The 19,480-nt window shown below is 40.8% G+C and overlaps 1 protein-coding gene across 2 annotated transcripts in view; it reads left to right on the top strand.

Moving 5' to 3' along the window:
* stt3b (STT3 oligosaccharyltransferase complex catalytic subunit B) overlaps positions 1-19,480 on the top strand; it is a 111,028-nt gene that overhangs the window by 13,314 nt on the left and 78,234 nt on the right. Inside the window, exons 1-2 of one of the 2 annotated variants that reach the window (XM_063069842.1) lie at positions 6,608-6,723; positions 13,214-13,322. Coding sequence is in view for 1 of the 2 variants with exons in the window: in XM_063069841.1 (XP_062925911.1) it covers positions 13,214-13,322 (109 nt within the window). In the remaining variant the exon portion in view is untranslated. Of the gene's footprint in view, positions 1-6,607; positions 6,724-13,213; positions 13,323-19,480 lie in introns of those variants that run through there. The other variant, XM_063069841.1, reaches the window with a different exon arrangement.

The following is a 19,480-nucleotide window of genomic DNA, read 5'->3' on the forward strand; positions in this document are numbered from 1 at the left end:
CTTTGTTTGTTTCACGAGCAGCATACCGCTAGTGGAATGTGCTCACTCCAATGCTGATGAATTCATTCTTTCAATACACAATCAGGATCGTCATCTTCCATTGCAGTGTTTTTCTATTTTTTATTGACTACTGTTCATTAAATGTGACATCACTTCTCAGAATTGTCTGTGATGCTCAGAGACCTGCGCGTTGCCTGGGAACCTTCCCAGCTCTCCCATTTGTGACATGTCAACACTAAAAAAAATTTTAAGGTTTCAGAGGTTTTCAGATTTTGGAATTTTTATAAGGGTTACTCAAAATGTATTAATTATTTGTCAAATAAGTATTATTAGCTTGATTATATTTCCTGTAAAATAAAAAATGTGGGTAATAATTTGGGTATAGAAGAATGAGTGGCATATTCAAAGCAGTAAGGACGTATTTCCTTTGCAAAGACATCAAAATCAGGGAACAGATATATAAAGTAATTATATAAAGATGAATGAGTTATACTTTTGAAACAGAAGATTTATAAACTGGACCTCATAGTCAAAGCGAAGTACATCATGGATACAGATTCTTTGGCCCACTAGGTCTGCACTGAATGTCGACCGTTCATTTATACAATTCCCATTATTAATTGTCCCAACATCCCTGAAAACCTTGTCTGAATTCCACCACCTATAGACTAAGGGCAATTTTCTGTAGGCAATTAACCTAGCAACGAGCACATTGTTGTATTGTGGGAGGAAACCAGATGAAACACATGTGAACACAGGGAGAATTTGTAAATCTACATAAACAGCACAAGGTGTCAGGATTGAACCCGTCTCTGGCACTGTAAGGCAGCAGGTCCATTTGCTGCACTGCTGTGCTGCCTACAAGGAGGTAAGTGGAGTAATGGGATTGATATACATGATGACGTCTGTCATGAGGAAGTAAGGGAATAATGAGGGTCATGACACAATTTAACCATCATGAATGTACTCCTGTTCTGTGTCCAGATGTGGGCAATCTTGCATTCCACATCAGGGACATGAAGAACAATTGCAGTGCTTTTCTGCAGTAAGTCAGAAGCTGATTTCTTTAGCACTTATAGACTGTAGGTAATTTATTGGTCATGTAAGCCTCACAGTTTTAGAAAGCTGTGTTCTTCTCAAGATTAGCTTTGTTTGTTTTATTGTAACCCTCAGGCTCGGCCAGCACGTGTTTGCCCAGGGGAAAGCAACTCCTGGCCCCGCCAAGCTGAGAAATCCCGTTTGTGTGGATGCTGCGTGATGTGTTGCCCGGTTACAAATCCACACCGCAAAATATCAGACAGTACACCATATGCAATTAGATGATTGAACTTTATAAATCTTAATCTGGATAGAGGGTTAGTAAAGAAAATAAAAAGTAAAAGGGCCCATTTGAAGGAAAAAGTCTATTGCGCATTGTTGAGGCTCACTGTTCGTTCATTTGTTCCCGTCGACCTCCAAGCGTAGGCGGCCCTCAGACCCTCGCTCCGCAGTCCACTCTGTCCGGTGGTCTTCCGACTCTCTCTATTCACGTCCTCTCTCTCCATTGCTCCCCGACGAAAGCCCACGAAAACCCGGCTCCCAGACACACAAGAAAGAACAACATTTCTCCCATCAGATAGCCCCCGCATTCCAAAGTCCCATTATCTCTAGTCATAACCCAAACATTGCTGCTACAGAGAAACTATTACCTTAGCAATGAAACATTACATAGAAGCCATTACATTAGCCTTAGTAGTGAAACCTTACAGTGTGTTACATATGTACAATGAATTATACAATAAAAATACTTCGCTGCTGTCAAATAAAATAAATGAGAATTATGCTGGACAGCCCACAAGTGTTGCCACATTTCCAGCACCAACGTAACATGCTCACAGCTTACTAACCCTAACACGTACGTTTTTGGAATGAGAGGAAACCCATGCAGTCACAAGGAGGACGAACAAACTCGTTACAGATAGTGCCAGGAATTAAGACAGCTGGCCGGTCCTGTAATAGCTTTACACTAACTACAGTGCTACTGTCGCATCAGTACCATCTATCCATTTTATCATTTCAAAAATAATAATTGCAAAAGTTTGGCAGCTTCATACAAATGGCCAATTCATTGTCTTTCAGGAAAATTTTAAGTTTTTTCATCATAAATCGAAATGGATAAGACAGAATTGCGAAATCTTTTGATGGAGCTGGTCCAGAAAGTATTTTCGTATTCTTATACAGGAAATCAATTGAATTCTTCGAGAATCATTTAAAGAATCTTGTGGTAAAGTCCAGGAAGTTATTCATTATGGATGAAAGAATGGATAGTTCAGAAGGCATGGACAGAGTACAATAAAAATTTAAAATGAAGAGATGAATTTATTTCTTACGTTCATGAGGAGTAAAAATCTTTACATTACGTCTCCATCAGAATGTGCAAATTACAGTAATTTGTAATAAATGGTATGTACAACAGGACAGTCAGTATAACATAGAAATACAATTGTATCACCATGAATTAATCAGTCTGATTGCCTGGTGGAAGAAGCTGTCCCGGAGCCTGTTGGTCCTGGCTTTTATGCTTCAGTACTGTTTCCCGGATGGTAGCAGCTGGAACAGTTTGTAGTTTGGGTGACTAGGTCCCCAATGATACTTTGGGCCCTTTTTACACACCTGTCACTATAAATATCCTGAATAGTGGGAAGTTTACATCTACTGATGTGCTGGGCTATCCACACCACTCTCTGCAGAGTCCTGCTATTGAGGGAAGTACAGTTCCCATACCAGGCAGTGATGCAGCCAGTCAGGATGCTCTCAATTGTGCCCCTGTAGAAAGTCCTTAGGATTTGGGGACTCATGCTGAACCTCTTCCACGGTCTCAGGTGAAAGAGACACTGTTGTGCTTTATTCACCACATAGCCGGTATGCACAGACCAAGTGAGGTCCCCAGTAGTGTCTATACGAAGGAACTTAAAGCTGTTCACCCTCTCAACCCCAGATCCATTGATGTCAATAGGGGTGAGTCTGTCTCCATTCCTCCTGTAGTCCTCAACCAGCTCCGTTGTTTTTGTGACAATGAGGGAGAGGTTGTTTTCTTGACACCACTGTGTCAGGGTGATGATTTCTTCTCTGTATGCTGCCTGGTTATAATTTGAGATAAGGCCAATTAGTGTAGTGTCATCAGCAAATTAAATTAGCAGATTTGGATTGTTTAACTTTGTGCCTCAGGTGTTGTTAAATTGGAGTTGGGATGAGAGCGTGGAACAAGAGTAAATTGAGCTCTCAGAAAAATATGATTTATTTTGTCAGAGTTTCTGTGACAAGAGAAGATTAAAGTTGTGAAGTGATAAAATCAAGAGGAAAAGGAAATGGATAAACATTAAAGCATGGCAGGCTTGAGTGGCTGCTGAAATTACAATTCTGAATCCAGTACAAATTCACAGGCTATAGCAACACATGGAGATACTGTAGATAGAGTGGTGAATCATTGCAAAGCCCCAGGTGGATCAAGCATGGAGTAGTGCTAACTGTTGTGGGCCTGACATCTGAGGAAGGTTAAACAGACAGGCTGGTAAGTGCTCTCTGGGATGCTTAAAAATATATTACCAACTTGAACATCAAAATCAGGTTTAACATCACTGGCATTAGTCGTGAAAATTGTTGTTTTGTGGCAGGAGTACATTGCAATGTTTAAAAGGCTATAAATTGCAATATTTTAAAAAAATTTGATTAATCCGTAATGTAAAAAGAGAAAAAATACTGAGGTACTGTTTATGGGTAAATTGTCCATTCAGAAATCTGATGGTGGAGGAGAAGAAGCTGTTCCTGAATCGTTGAGTGTGCGTCTTCAGGTTCCTGTACCACTACCTTGATGATAGCAATGAGAAGAGGGCATGTCCAGGGTGATAGGGGTCCTTAGTGATGGATGTCACCTTTTTGTTGCATTGCCTTCTGAAGATGTCTTCGATGCTGGGGAGGTTGTTGCCCATGATTTAGCTGGCTGAGTTTACAACTTTCTGCAGCTTTTTCCGATCCTGTGCAGTGGCCCCTCCATACCAGATGGTGATGCAACCAGTTAGAATGCTCTTCATAGTACATTTGTAGAAATTTTCAAGTGTGTTTGGTGACATACCAATTTCTCCTCAAATTCCTAAAGAAATATAGCTGCTGCAATGCTTTTTTTTCGGTAACTGCATCAATATGTTGGGCCCTGACATAAAGACTTCAGAGCAAGGTTGCTGTACCAGAGGGCCATCAGGGAGTGCTGTTACCTTGCTTCATGGAAATATGGCTACCCCTGCCATTTTGGACAGAGCACTACAACTCTGTGGCTTCATGATTGTCCACAAAGATAGGACAGCTGAGTCTTTTAAAGGCAGTGGAGGTGAAGAATGCTTTATGATTAACTCATCATGCTGTTCAAACGTGGTGGTTCTGTCTCTGTCTGTCTTATCTGACCTGGAGCATCTAACAGTCAAATGTCATCCATTTTATCTGCTGTGGGAGTTTTCCACCATCATCCTGAGGTGCCTTTCACCTCAGGCCAACACCAGACAGGCACTGGAAGAGCTGTGCAATGTGATCAGCAGGCACGAAATTGTGCACTCTGGTGCCTAATATCATTGCAGGAGATTTCAACCAGGCCAGTTTGTAGAAGTTTCTGAACAGCTGCCACCATCAAGAATGCTTACTGTGCCATCCCATGCCCACTTTTGAAAGTTTGATCATTTTGCTATACTACTTCTCCCTGTGTATAGGCAGAGGCTAGTCTGTAGCATCAGTTGTGAGGACCAAGAAGGTATGGTCAAGGGAGGCGGAGGAGAGCTTACAGGACTGCTTTGAGTCAGTGGACTATTCATGGATTCATCTTCAAGTCTGAATGAGTATGCTACAGTTGTCACCAACTTCATTAAGACCTGTGTGTATGAGTGTATGCCTTCAAGAACATACCAGACATAACCAAACCAAGAGTTGTGGATGAAACAGATTTGTATTCTGCTGAGTTCTGTGTCATTCATGACCAGTGATCTAGAACGATACCAAAGCCCAGGTATGACCTATGGAAGGCTATTTTAAGGGTGGGAAAAAAACCCAATTCCAATTGAGGTTAGAGATGGAATCAGTTACAAGTGTTTGCAAAGCATCACTTGCTACAAAGCAAAACCTAACGTGAATAGCTGTGATACTTCACTCCCAGATAAGCTCAATACTTTATCCATCCTTTCAAAGGGAGAATAAAACTACATCTGTGCCAATCCTTGCATCATCTGGTGACCCTGTGATCTCTCTCTTGAGGCTGACATCAGAACATCTTTCAAGGGGAGGAACAAGGCGTTGGGCCCTGATGGTGTACCCGCTGGTGCTCTGGAAACCTGTGCCAATCAACGGGCAGGAATGTTCAAGGACATCTATCTCTGTCTGCTGCAGTTGGAGGCTCCCACTTGCTTCAAAAGGTTAACAATCATACCGGTGCCCAAGAAAAGTAGAGTGAGCTGCTTCAATGACTATTGCCCAGTGGTACCCGCATCTACAGTGATGAAGTGCTTTGAGAGATTGGTCATGGCTAGAATCAACTCTTGCTTAAGCAAGGACCTGGACCCACTGCAATTTGACTGTAACCACAATAGATCTACAGTGGATGCTCCACTTAGCCTTGAATCACCTGGACAATAACAATGCCTACATCAGCCATATTTTATCAACCACAGTTCAGTGTTCAACAATCATATACTCAGTTCTAATCAATTAGCTTCAAAATCTCAGACTCTGTACCTCCCTCTGTAACTGTGTCCTTGACTTCAACACCACAGTCTGCAGATTGGAAATAACATCTTCTCACTGACAGGGACAATGTAGACAGCACGGAAGTTGAAAGCATAGTAAGCTGGAAGGAGATATGAATAGACTCCGGAAAGATGTGGACAGACCAATGGAAGTGACAGATGAAATTTAATGCAGAAAACTGTGAAGAGTAGCATTTCAGTTAGAGGTAATATTTTGCGAGGTAATGTAAACCAATCTTACAATGGGTACAAAAGCATTGTGTGTGTATATGTGTGCGTGTATGTATGTATACATACGTACTCCATAAACATGATCCCAGAAATTAAAAGTTAAGTACAACAAGAATGACATAGATGTTTATAAAGCAGTGGTATGGGCACAGTTGGTATATTTTTACAGTTCTGGATACCATGCATGGTGAAGATGTCAAAGTCTTGATTCCAGGGATGAGAAGCGTTCTTTGTTGTATAGTAATCTAATGGAACTGAAATTTAGGCTTTGAGTTCTTAATAAATTTTGGGACTGCTCTTTGTAAAGAAGCCCAAGTTGTTGTCTATGTCTAAGCCAAATTTGGAATGATTTTTCTCACAGTAGTACCTTCTTTAAAAAAAAATTGGCATGGTTTCTATTTTAATATTTCTAGAACTGCCACATAAACATTTTGGTTTCCAGGTATTTACACAGTTTAGCACTCCAAGTTTTTTTAGAAAATAAGTTAAAAGTAAGTATTTTATTAGTTTTTTTTAACTGATGGAACACTTGTGCCAGAAGTAAAAAGACAGCTTTTAAATGTTGCTGTAAATGATTGATGGAGAAACATTGGACTTTGAAATTTATTGAACATTGGAGAAACATTGAAAAGTCCAGACAATGAACATGGAGAAGATGTTTCCAATAGTGAGAGAGTCGGGAATCAGAGAGCGCAGCCTCGGAATAAAAGGACATCCTTTTAGATTAGAGGTACAGAGGAATTTCTTTAGCCAGTGGGAGGTGAATCTGTGGAATTCAATGCCACACACAATTGTGGAGGCCAAGACTTTGGGCCTGTTTAAAGTGGAGATTGATAATGTTTTGAAAAGTATGGCGTGTGAAAGTTATAGTGAGAAGGCAGAGAAATGGGGTTGAGAGAGTAAAATAAATTAGCTGTGATTGAATAGTGGATCGAGCTTGATGGCCTAATTCTGCTCTTAAGGTCTTAAAATTATTGGACACTTACAAATGCTTCCTTTCAGGATGGTTTATAGTTTTGAGCCACCATTAATGTATGAAATAGATGTGATCTTGTGTATTTTGATAGTGTATTCCTATGTATGGATGGTGGTACATGCCTTTTATAATAATGAAAAATAACTTTGTAAATTGAGGGTGCTTACCCCAAAAAGTAGGTAACATGGTAAAAGTTACTAAATTTTACACAAATGAAGGCATTGTTATATTTCATTTAAGTAACTTTTTCAATCCCCAATAACATAGTGGGGCAGTTTTATTGGTTAGGTTAACTATAATGTTACCTGGACCTCTTAAAATCAGGTAACACTTTATACCCTCCAACTGTCAGACTCCTGAATCAACATGGATAATTTCACTTACCTCAACTCTGAACTGAACTGATTCTATAACCTACACACTCACTTTCAAGGACTTGACAACTTATCTCCTCAGTTTTCTTTTGCACATTAGTTATTTGTCAGTCTTTGTTTATGTACAGTTTTTCATAAATTCTATCGTATTTCGTTATTTTTCTGTAGATGCCCACAAGAAGTGAATCTCAAAGTAGTATATGGTAATATTTATGTATGTTGATAATAAATTTTACTTTGACTTTGAGCATCTTGTATCCGAATGAAACATAAACTGAGGTACCCAAGATCTTTTAAATTGTGTAAAAGTTTGCAAAGCTAAAATTGTATGTGGCTGAATGATGTTTCCTTAATTCTAAAGTGAATCTGAATAGTTTGCTATACTACCCCTGTCACAGAAGGTGCCTGATTCACCCCATAATACCTGTGGCATGGAAAAGTGCCATTCAGTTTTGACCATACCCTAACATTCTCCCATTACCTTGCACATTATTTCTCTTAAAATTCACACCCAAACTGCAAGTGGATTCCACTCTTTAAAGTTGCAGTATACATAATACTTCAAACACTTTCTGATTAAAACAAAAAGGAATGGATGCTAGGCCATTGGCCTTATTTGGCAGCAATGGTAAGCTTGATAGTTTTGTGAAAGCTTTTGAAGGTAGAAGAGGGCACGGAAGAGGTACACAGTGATACCAATAGCATAACAAAAACTGTTGGCAGAAGAGGAAGACTGCACAAAATGTTGTATAAAGCAAATGTTTGCAGAGACACAGAGGTAGAAGTGAAGGAATTTGAAAATGAGAGCTAGCTTCTTAAGCATAAAGGAATAAAAGATGCAAATCTGAATTAAGGACCAGGTTTATTGCTGAAAAAGGCATTGGAGACCACTTCTGTAGAAAAATTTGCAAAGGACAATCACGTTCATGGAAAGACCATGATCGCCCATGGCATACAACATAGCACATAATGACGACGATATTACTGAAGATGAAACTTGAAGGAGCATTGGAGGAACTTAACAAATAAATGAAGGCACATATTCTGTCAACATAAGTGGCACTCTTTTCCCCACCATTTGCACAAGCTGAAGAATGCAAAATCCTAACAGTTTTAACATTCACTGTTTTCCCCCACTACTCTATTTTCTGGAGTTTTTCCAAATGCCCTGCGGTCTCCCATTCTTTGTACCATCTTCACTATTCTGCTCCATGGCTTTAAACAGAAAATTTAGTTTTAAAAAGAGAAATTTAAAATTATTACTTAAGCTTTACTGGTTTGGAGTTTTTGTATATTTAAAGATCTGAGGCTTTCAGACATTCAATAACCATGACAACATTGGCAACTGGTAAGACTGGAGCAAAACTTGATTGGCTCAAAGCATTTTAATTGCAGTGTCTTTCAGTTCTGATTGGGTGTCGTGCTATGTGGCCACAATAATTGGCTGGAAGCCATTTTCCAAAAGGAAGATTGCACCTGGGTTTGCAAGCAGCCACTTGGAAAACCAAGGCTGTTCACCTGTCAGACATTTTTGTCAATTGATGCTGATCCTGAACCTTTCAGTAAAATTGCTGAGGTACAAATTAGAGCTAGGAGGAGTGGGGGATAGATCAGTAGGGATTTCTAACGTGACTTAAGGTATAAGGTGAAGCCATTGCTCAAGAGGTATTCTTCCAAGGCAGGCTCATAGAACTGAAAACAAAGCCAAGAAAATGGAGCAGAGTAGTTTAATTAAGGAACAGTGAGGATCACATGTTGAAGCCATTGTTACATACATAATATATTTTGAGTCAGGCTGCTGTTTGTGTAAGCAGGACAGAACCTGGCTGGGCAGAAGTAAAGTCTTGTGAAGGAAAAGCAAAAAAGTAGTAAGTGATGCATTCAAGGCAGGAATTTTTGCAAACAAGGATCTTCAAGAGGAAAGGGAAGTCAAACCACAACTGAAGGTAGAAATGAGAAAGATCATTTTGGAAAGCACAGGGGTCATATTCAGAGCCATTGAGAGTAGGTGCAAATGGGGTGAAAGTTGGTCCAGAAAGAATGAGGTGACCTAATGAGATTTTAGACGGCAATAGGGAGATTAGCAATTGTCAGGATGTGGATGGCAACAGCAAATATTTATTTTTATTTTGAGATATAGCCCTATAACAGGCCCTTTCAACCCAAAAAACCCACATTACCCAAATACAATCAGCCCTCCTTATCCGCGGGTTCCGCATGTGTGGATTCAACCAGCCGCGGATCGGGAAAACCGGGAAGTTCTCCCTCCAGCACTCGTTCCTTGAAGATGTACAGACTTTTTTTTCTTGTCATTATTCCTTAAACTATGCAGTATAACAACTATTCACATAGTTTTAGGTATTATAAGTAATCTAGAGATGATTTAAAGTACAGGCAGTCTTTAAGTCGGATTTGTACATAAGTCGGAACAGGTACATCCAGTATTATTTAGGGTCAATTAGTCAAATGTATGTCTTAGTATATAGTATATATTTTACCTTTCTATGCATATAAAACACTTAAGGAATGTATGTATTTCAATAATTAAACCACTGCGTTGCTTACTAATAATTGTAGCTTTCATCGGGACAGGGACTTTTGCATGCTCCATTATTCTCACTTTATCCTTTAAATTTGTTCCGATCGTTGACCGACTGTTGCCTAATGCTTTTCCAATGACCGATGGCGTTTCACCTCGTTCCAATCGCTTTATTATTTCCTCTTTATTTTCAATCGTGATCGTTTTCCGTGCCGCGGGTGGTGTGTCCTGAGCGTCATTGGGTCCTAAAGTCCACCGCACTGAGAGGTTAAATAAGGTCCAGGGCTCCGCTGGGTCCTAAAGTCCACTGCACTGACACATGTTAGATAAGGGACTTGAGCATCCGCGTTTTTTGGTATCTGCGGGGGTTCCCGGAACCAATCCCCCGCGGATAAGGAGGGCCGACTGTACACCCCTGTGACAAATTAATGGACTAACCCGTATATCTTTGGGATGTGGGAGGTACATACAGCTCCTTTTAGATAACAGGAAATTAAATATGTGTCAATGGCTTTGTAAAGTGTTAACGCTAATTGCTGTGCTATTACACTGATCACAAAAGAATATCAAATGGAATATATTTATTCCATCATTGTATGCAGATGTTGCCTGCAAAGCCAACATTTATTGTTCATCTCTAAGTGCCCTGAAGGAGATTTGCCTGACTCTGAACTGCTATAGTAAATATGTATTGCAAATATTCATGTAGTACCCTCAGGAGAAGTCGTCTTGCATGGTTTTGTCCTATCAATTATGAAAGGGCAGTGATGTATTTCCAAGTTAGGGTGGTGTGTGATGAGGAAGGAAATTTGCAGATATTGCCGTTTCCATGTATCTGTTGCCCTCGTTCTCTTCATCAGTGAGGTTTTTGATTTCTTGGGAATTGCATCTGCAGACGTCTGTGAGTTGCTGCATTGCATATTTTACATGCTGCACTAATAGCACACTAGTAATGGAGTATAAATGCTTAAAGTGGTGGACGGTATGGTATACAGCCAGTTTGCTCTATTCTGCATGAAATGGAGCTACTGGAATGTAGGTGGAGTTGCACCCAGGCAAGAAAATGATGTTCTTCATTTGTGTCTTTTATGATTTGGAAGATAATTTACACACTGAAATATTAAGTGTAATGTATAAAGTTGCATCCCTCAGACTGGTAACAATAGGAATGTTGTATCTTTGTGAACAGGGAAGCTGAACTCTTAACTATTTAATAGCTTTGTGGTATTTAATTGAGACATTGTTCTCATTTTGCAAATGTCTTTATTTTAGTGATTTCTTAGTTTAATCATTTTTGTTTAATCTTGCAATACCTTTGCCAGTATGTCTATTACTATGGCATAAGGGGAAAATAGCTTTTTAAAAAAAAAATCCATTTGATATTTTAAACTTAAGACAGCTTGGTATTACTGTCAATATTTTGCATCTTTTGCGAGTATTTTGAACACTTGATCTTACACCCTTGAAGCACTTGAGTAATGGCCTTTCACCCTGTACTTTCCCATTTTAGAGTTTTAAATGCATGGAAGTGGTGAGATAAGATAGTTTGGATGTGGATGCCAATAAGTTCTTGATTTAAAAACAGAAAATGATTGACATGCTCAGACAGTCAGGCAGCATCTATGGAAAGAAAAACGGGTACAGAGATGTTTCAGATTGAACACCCTTTGTTGGAGTTACAGAATTTGCAATTTTCTTTATTGATATCCAGGTTCTTGATTTTTTCCTCCAAATGAAGAAGTGGAGTTTTATAGGGAGAAAAAGTAGTGGAGATCTGCAGAACTAGACTAGACTCTGAAAACAAGTTTAAGGCAAGATTATGAAGAGATTGGCTCTTAAATACTGCATTGTAAGGATGGTGACCAAGCAAAACTTTGTGTGGGCTTGTACACCATTGGTGTTTTTGTTAAATTGATATTTGTGTTAATGATGCAAGAAAAATATGAGCCTTGAGGGAATAAAGGTGTGAAACAGAAAACCAAGAGAAGAAAGTTTTGGACATATGCTCCAGTGATTTTATTTTCACAATTTTATCTTGCATTAGAAAAAAGACCAAACCATTGATCTGAGTGGACTGAAGATCTTTCTCACCATTCCACACACAGTTGGGAACCATTGGATATTGCATGGACTAATATGCAGAAATTTCACTATATAAAGTATGATTGGTCATTACTTGCTAATGGCAGTCAGGTCAATTATAGATTATATTGATCATAGGCTTAGTCACCATAACATTCAAATTAGTTACAGTCATTGAATCTTATTAATTTTATAACTTGTAATTTGTAACCTGGATGTTTCTTACAGAAACAATAGAAGATGTGAGATGATAAAAGGGGAATAAGAAATCTCATGTTACTACTTTCAAATCTACAGATGATCCCCTCTCCACTTGGCTTCATGGAGTATCAGTGCAAGTGCAGTAGTACGTGCTTGGTGCGCTTGCTTACCACGGCCTTGATACTCTGAGCTCCATTTGACTGAGACATCTAGCCTATGCAACAGCTTGTAGAGTTTTTAGTATGCAAGGAGCACTGATAACATAGGATTTGTACCTAGATTGTTGAAATTTGAAAAAAAATGGCTTCACACCCCCATTCTGCTGAGTTGTTAAAGAAAACCTTGAATATCTGTGAATAAAATCTCCCTGGCCCTTATTTCACCTATCATAGTTTTGCTGAATTAGCACATTGTGATCATATCTCCAGTTTATGCTGTTGTGGTGTATTTGTGGTAAAAGAACAGGCTGGAAAAAAAGAAATAACTGATGCCTGGGGTCCTACAGTTGGGCCTTCACATTGTAAAGTATATTTCGTGTTTCTTACCCTTTGCAAATTAGAGCTGACCATTTTTATTTATTGGACATTATGAAGAATAGTGTAGATTGGGTGCGAGAGTGGGCCAAGAAGATTGACCATCATATTCAGCAACTTTCTCATTAAAATACCTTTAATGTAAAAACAAATCCAGCAGTATTTCACTGAGGCATTGGGTGAATTATTTTGTGCACTGTTGTTGACTGATAAGAGTTCAGCTCTCCCACAGTGACATCATGCAATCCAGAATTTATTGGGGGGAAAAGACTGATATTTTCTTTCATTACTTTGTTAAACATCTCGCTAACCTTTGAACAGCACTTGCGATATGATTTAGGATTGTAGTAGGACAGAAATGTGTGCATTTTGATCTCTTTGGTGAATATCTTGTGGTTTGGCCAGATATTTAAATAATTATAAAATATGCAATTGCACCTATAGGCATTGAATTTCCAGATGAGTCACCATGGAAAGGATTGTTGACTTATTGTTTAATAATTTTTGTTTTTCAGGTTTAATTACCGTTCTACACATTATCTTGCGTCCCATGGATTCTATGATTTTCTAAATTGGTTTGACGAAAGGGCGTGGTACCCTCTAGGAAGAATAGTTGGAGGAACGGTAAGAATGGAGCATTTTACAGATATTGACAATTAAAAATGCTTTCAGTCAGCATGCTTGGTTGTGTAGAATGAAATTGTACCAGAAAATAACCAGTACTGAATGACTTTGTTTAGTGACATTTTTTAACAGCATATGATAATTCCTATAGTCAGTGGGTTCTTACCACCAGCATAAGTAAATCCTTTGCCATCTTTGGGAGTGTTCCATAAAGCTGCATAAGCCTTGTGATTATTATATGTAGTTACAAATATCAGACTTGTGCATGCATACTTTAACAATAAAATGAACCTTTGTAGTGCAGATTTTCAGCAACTGCATGTAGTGTGTAGCATTTTCATTGGAGAGTTGAGCTTCCTTTGAATGCATTTTTACTGGCAGTTGGCAGGTCTGTAGTGAAGGGTGTCATAGCAGGAATTTTGTAGCAGGGATCAGGAAGAGATTAAAACCTTTTAGAAATGGCTAGTATGGAAACGGAGGCAGGCAAAGTACAGAGTGTAAAGCAGCTGAAGGCGTAATTAGGGCAGTTATCTTGATAGGTCTTTTTCCTCATCTCAAAGCCTTCTTGCATGCTTTGAACAGCAATCTGAGGTCCACCCCTTTTCACCAGGATCACCATTCATACTTCAATTTTTATTTGTTAAACTAACCAGATAATTAGAGATGTCAGATGCATGAATACATGTCTGATGTTTATTCCTCCTCTATCCAGCCTTCATTCATGAAATTGTAACTTATGGAATATCAACATTCTCAAGAATCATAGAGCCACTCTTTAATGTTGCCTCGCCCAACAAGGTGATCAAGTAGGACATGGCAAAAATGTAATCCTTATTTAATATTCCAAGTGTCTATCCTAGACTTCAGATCAACCAATGGGAAGATTCTAAATGTGATTCAGTCTCCTCAAACTGAAGCGAGAAAACCCGGAAGTGCTCTTCCAGCACTTGCTATTCGAGCATGTACAGACTTTTTTTTTTCTTATCATTTTTCCCTAAACAAAGCAGTATACTAACTGTTTTACATAGCATTTACACTGTATTAGGTATTATAAATAATCTAGAGATGATTTAAAGGATACGGGAGGATGTGCGTAAGTTATCGTGGATCGGGATTGAAAAAAAACCCAGTAGTTCTCTTACTAAGTAAGTCAGAATAGGTACATCCAGTATTATTTAGCATTAGTCAAACGTTTGTCTTAGTATATAGTATATATTTTACCTTTCTATGCATATAAAACACTTAAGAAACGTATGTTTTAGTGCCGGGCTCTGGAATGGAAGTTCCTGAGTTCGATCCAGTGACAGAGTGCTCCCGAGCGCTCTCCATCCATGCCTGGTTGATGTGGAGGATCAAAAACCCAAAAACCCAAACCCCAAAACCCAATAATTAAACCACTGCGTTGCTTAGTAATAATTGTAGCTTTAATCGGGCAGGGCCTTTCTCATTTTATCCTATAAAATTGTTTGGATCGTTGACCGACTGTAGCCTAACGCTTTTCCAATGACCGATGGCGTTTCACCTCTTTCTGATCGCTTTATTATTTCCAATTTATTTTAAGTTGTGATCGTGATTATTTTCGTGAACAGAAACACGGTGGATTCAGAGCTCCGCCGCTGGGTCCTAATGCCCACCGCACTGAGGCAGGTTAAATAAGGTCCGGGGTTTCGCTGGGTCCTAAGGTCCACTGCATCGAGACAGGTTGAATAAGGGACTTGAGCATTCATATTTTTTGGTATCTGTGAGGGGTCCCGGAACTAATCCCTTGCGGATAAGGAGGGCCAACTGTACAGTAATTCATAACTCATTTTATTTTAAGTTAGAGGATGAAGGGATTGGGAAAGGGAGTAAAAATAGGAGCAACACACATAAAATGCTGGAGGAACTCAGCAAGCCAGGCAGCATGTACGGAAGGGAATAAGCAGTTAACGTTTGGGTCCAAGACCCTTCATCGGGATTGGAAAGGAAGGGGGAAGAAGACAGAATAAAGGGGGCGGGGAAGGAGTACAAGCTGGCAGGTGAATGGGGGGGGGATGTACGAAGAAGCTGGGAGGTGATAAGAGATAAAGGGCTGAAGAAGGAATGTGATAGGAGAGGACAGTGGACCATGGATATTCTACCTTTTGCGGTGAACAGAGCGAAGGTGCTCAATGAAACGGTCCCCCATTCTGCGCTGGGTTTCACAAATGTAGAGGCCACATCAGAAGCACCGGATATGATATATGATCCCGACTGACTTGCAGGTGAAGTGTTGCCTCATCTGGAAGGACTGTTTGGGTCTGTAAATGGCAGTGAGGGAGGAGGTATAGGGCCGGCTGTGGCACTTGCAGTGATATGTGCCAGGAGGAAAATCAGTGCGGCGAGACAAAGGAGTCACATAGAAAATTATCCATTCAGAAAGCTTGGGGGGGGGGGTTGTTGAGGGAAAGATGTGCTTAGTGGTAGGATCCTGTTAGATATGTTGGGGGTGGGGAGAGGGGACATCTCAGATGTTCTAGAATGGAAAACCTTGTCCTGAGAAAAGGGAAAAGTGTTTTTATAAGTGACAGGACAGGAAGAGGTACAATCAAGATAATTGTGAGAGTTAATAAGCTTGTAAAAGATATCAGTGGATTGTCTATCTCTAGAGACAGAGAGAGAAAGAGAGAGAGAGAAATCAAGAAAGAGGAGAGAAGTGTCAGAGATGGACCAAGTAAATTTGAAGGCAAGATGTAAGTTGGAGAAAAAGGTTAATGAAATTGATAAGCTCATCACTGGTGCAAGAAACAGAACCAATGCAGTCGTCAGTGAACCGGAGAGCATTACTCGTGTAGAGTTAGAACACTGACTGCTCCAGGAAGCCAATGAAAAGCAGGCATAGCTGGGGCCCATGCTATTACGCATGACTACACCTTTAGTTTGGAGAAAGTGGAAAGAGCTGAAATGGATGGGAGATCACCAGGGTCTATGGTAGTAAAGAGGAAGAAAATGGCCTGGTACTCCTAAGTGGGAGTCTTTGCAAGTGGTAAATAAGAAGAGGTGTCAAAGAGCTACCATCTGGCCTTAGGAAGATAGAAGTCAGTGCTTGAGACTACAGCAACTCCTCTGTGGGTTTGATGGTGAAGTTGGGATTGGTGTGGAGAGCGTGGAGGGCAGTGAGTTCTGAGGGGTTAGGGTTAGAGTAGGCGAGAGGAATGGTGAAGTCGAGACATCTGACATAGTGTTGTCAGTTAGAAATGAAAAGATTGAGAGTAGGCATAAGGCCAGGGCTGGAGTATCCAAAAAAAGGAGGAGGGTTAGAGAAGGAGTTACCGTATAGAATGGGGAATCTTTGTTAAAGAAGTAGGCTCAGAGATCTGGGCAATGGAAGAAGAGCTTGACATCATGGCAGATACAGAACTCAGTGAGGTGTGGCCACAAAGGGACAAAATTAAGGCCCTTGCTGAGGAAAGAACTTTCTGCTTCAGAGAGGGAAGGGTCATAGGAGATGTTGAAGACATGGCAGGTTTGGGGCTAGGGTCAGGAGAGGTAGAGGTTTGGAGAGATCAGAGGAGAAAGGAATGTTGGGGTGCTCAGGGAAAGTGGAGTGGGGGAAGATGGGTGCTCAGAGGAATGTAGGAGAGACCAGGGATGGGTTGGGAGTAGTGATGGAAGAAGAAGAGCAGTAGGACCCATTGGCTGTGGAAAAAGGTCTCTGCCTGGAGGTGGAGGGGAAGACCAGGAGGAAGATTTGAAGGGACAGGACAGGGGAGAAAATCAATCAAGGTTACCTAGATGAAACTAGATTAAAAAATCTTGCAATAAGTAAAAAGTAAACTGACTTTCCTGACATCTGTAGGGATTTGATTTGAACCCTGATTTGAAGGGACATTGTGGGGATTTGCCATTCAATGCCCCAAAGTTTAAAAGTTCAAGATTTGCTCTTCTCTTGAGGGAAAGATATTGCTCTGCTGAAGTTCTGAAACTTGGTAAGAAGAGCTGCAGTCACGTTTAGAGTCTCATCTCCCAAGGATGGAAACTGAAGAACATGATAGGGAATCTTGGTGATACCATATTTAAAACATCTTCGAGAAAGGAAACTAAACTAAGTAGAGGGATTCCTCTGCTCTTAATCATTAAGGAAAGTCAAAGTATCAATTTCTCTCTCAATTGAAGAGCTGCTTTCTGAGCTACAAAGAGGATGCTGCCTATCTAAAAGCACATATAGATATGGCCTTCACCATGCATCAAGAGCATAGTGACACAGCTAGCAAAATTGCTGCCTCACTTCATCAGCAACCCTGATTCAATACTGACTTCTGGCACTCTCTATGTGGCGTTTGCACATTCTCTTTGTCCCAGAGCAACACACACAAAATGCTGGAGGAACTCAGCAGGGCAGGCAGCATCTATGGAAAAGAGTAAACAGTTGACATTTTTGTCCGAGACCCTTCAGCAGGACTGGGGGGAAAAAGATGAGTTGGAGCTAGAAAGGTGAGGGGGGGGGAACACAAGGTGATAGGTGAAACCAGGACGGGGAGGAGTGAAGTAAAGAGCTGGGAAGTTGATTGGTGAAAGAGATACAGGGCTGGAGAAGGGGGAGTCTAATAGGAGATGACAGAAAGCCATGGAATCTCTTGCACTGAGATTTTATCTTCTGCAATGACCTTTTTGTGCAGTGCTATTTCAGTGCCTTTTGTAAACGTAAATATTTGCCACCACCAGTTTTGCTTTATCAACAGCAAGTTACTTAGTACCACTTCCCTGTAACTTTTTTTTTGCTTCTTCACTTCCTAATAATTTATGGATTATTACTTGTAGCCTCTTTGATGACTGATGTAAGACACCTGTTTAATTGTTTCCTATTGTTAATTCCACGTACTCTTTTTGTAGGACCAACTCTCACTTTGTTAACTGTTTTCATTTTATAAAGTGTCTTTGTCACAAAAAACTGTGGGTCAATTGTTTAAGAAAAATAACAAGATGGCTTGAATCGCAAAACTAGATTGAGGTGTTTTTATTTACCTCAAAACAAGACAAAAACTGGACAAAACAATATATAAGCAACACACATAAAAGTTGCTGGTGAACGCAGCAGGCCAGGCAGCATCTATAGGAAGAGGCGCAGTCGACGTTTCAGGCCGAGACCGTTCGTCAGGACTAACTGAAGGAAGAGTGAGTAAGGGATTTGAAAGCTGGAGGGGGAGGGGGAGATGCAAAATGATAGGAGAATACAGGAGGGGGAGGGATGGAGCCGAGAGCTGGACAGGTGATAGGCAGAAGGGGATACGAGAGGATCATGGGACAGGAGGTCCGGGAAGAAAGACGGGGGGGGGGGTGACCCAGAGGATGGGCAAGAGGTATATTCAGAGGGACAGAGGGAGAAAAAGGAGAGTGAGAGAAAGAATGTGTGCATAAAAAAGAGTAACAGATGGGGTACGAGGGGGAGGTGGGGCCTAGCGGAAGTTAGAGAAGTCAATGTTCATGCCATCAGGTTGGAGGCTACCCATACGGAATATAAGGTGTTGTTCCTCCAACCTGAGTGTGGCTTCATCTTTACAGTAAAGGAGGCCGTGAATAGACATGTCAGAATGGGAATGGGATGTGGAATTAAAATGTGTGGCCACTGGGAGATCCTGCTTTCTCTGACGGACAGAGCGTAGATGTTCAGCAAAGCGGTCTCCCAGTCTGCGTCGGGTCTCACCAATATATAAAAGGCCACATCGGGAGCACCGGACGCAGTATATCACCCCAGTCGACTCACAGGTGAAGTGATGCCTCACCTGGAAGGACTGTTTGGGGCCCTGAATGGTGGTAAGGGAGGAAGTGTAAGGGCATGTGTAGCACTTGTTCCGCTTACACGGATAAGTGCCAGGAGGGAGATCAGTGGGGAGGGATGGGGGGGATGAATGGACAAGGGAGTTGTGTAGGGAGCGATCCCTGCGGAATGCAGAGGGGGGGGGAGGGAAAGATATGCTTAGTGGTGGGATCCCGTTGGAGGTGGCGGAAGTTACGGAGAATAATATGTTGGACCCGGAGGCTGGTGGGGTGGTAGGTGAGGACCAGGGGAACCCTATTCCTAGTGGGGTGGTGGGAGGATGGAGTGAGAGCAGATGTACGTGAAATGGGGGAGATGCGTTTAAGAGCAGAGTTGATAGTGGAGGAAGGGAAGCCCCTTTCTTTAAAAAATGAAGACATCT

Source organism: Mobula hypostoma, chromosome 17 (assembly GCF_963921235.1).
Source record: "Mobula hypostoma chromosome 17, sMobHyp1.1, whole genome shotgun sequence".
Lineage (NCBI taxonomy): Eukaryota > Metazoa > Chordata > Chondrichthyes > Myliobatiformes > Myliobatidae > Mobula > Mobula hypostoma.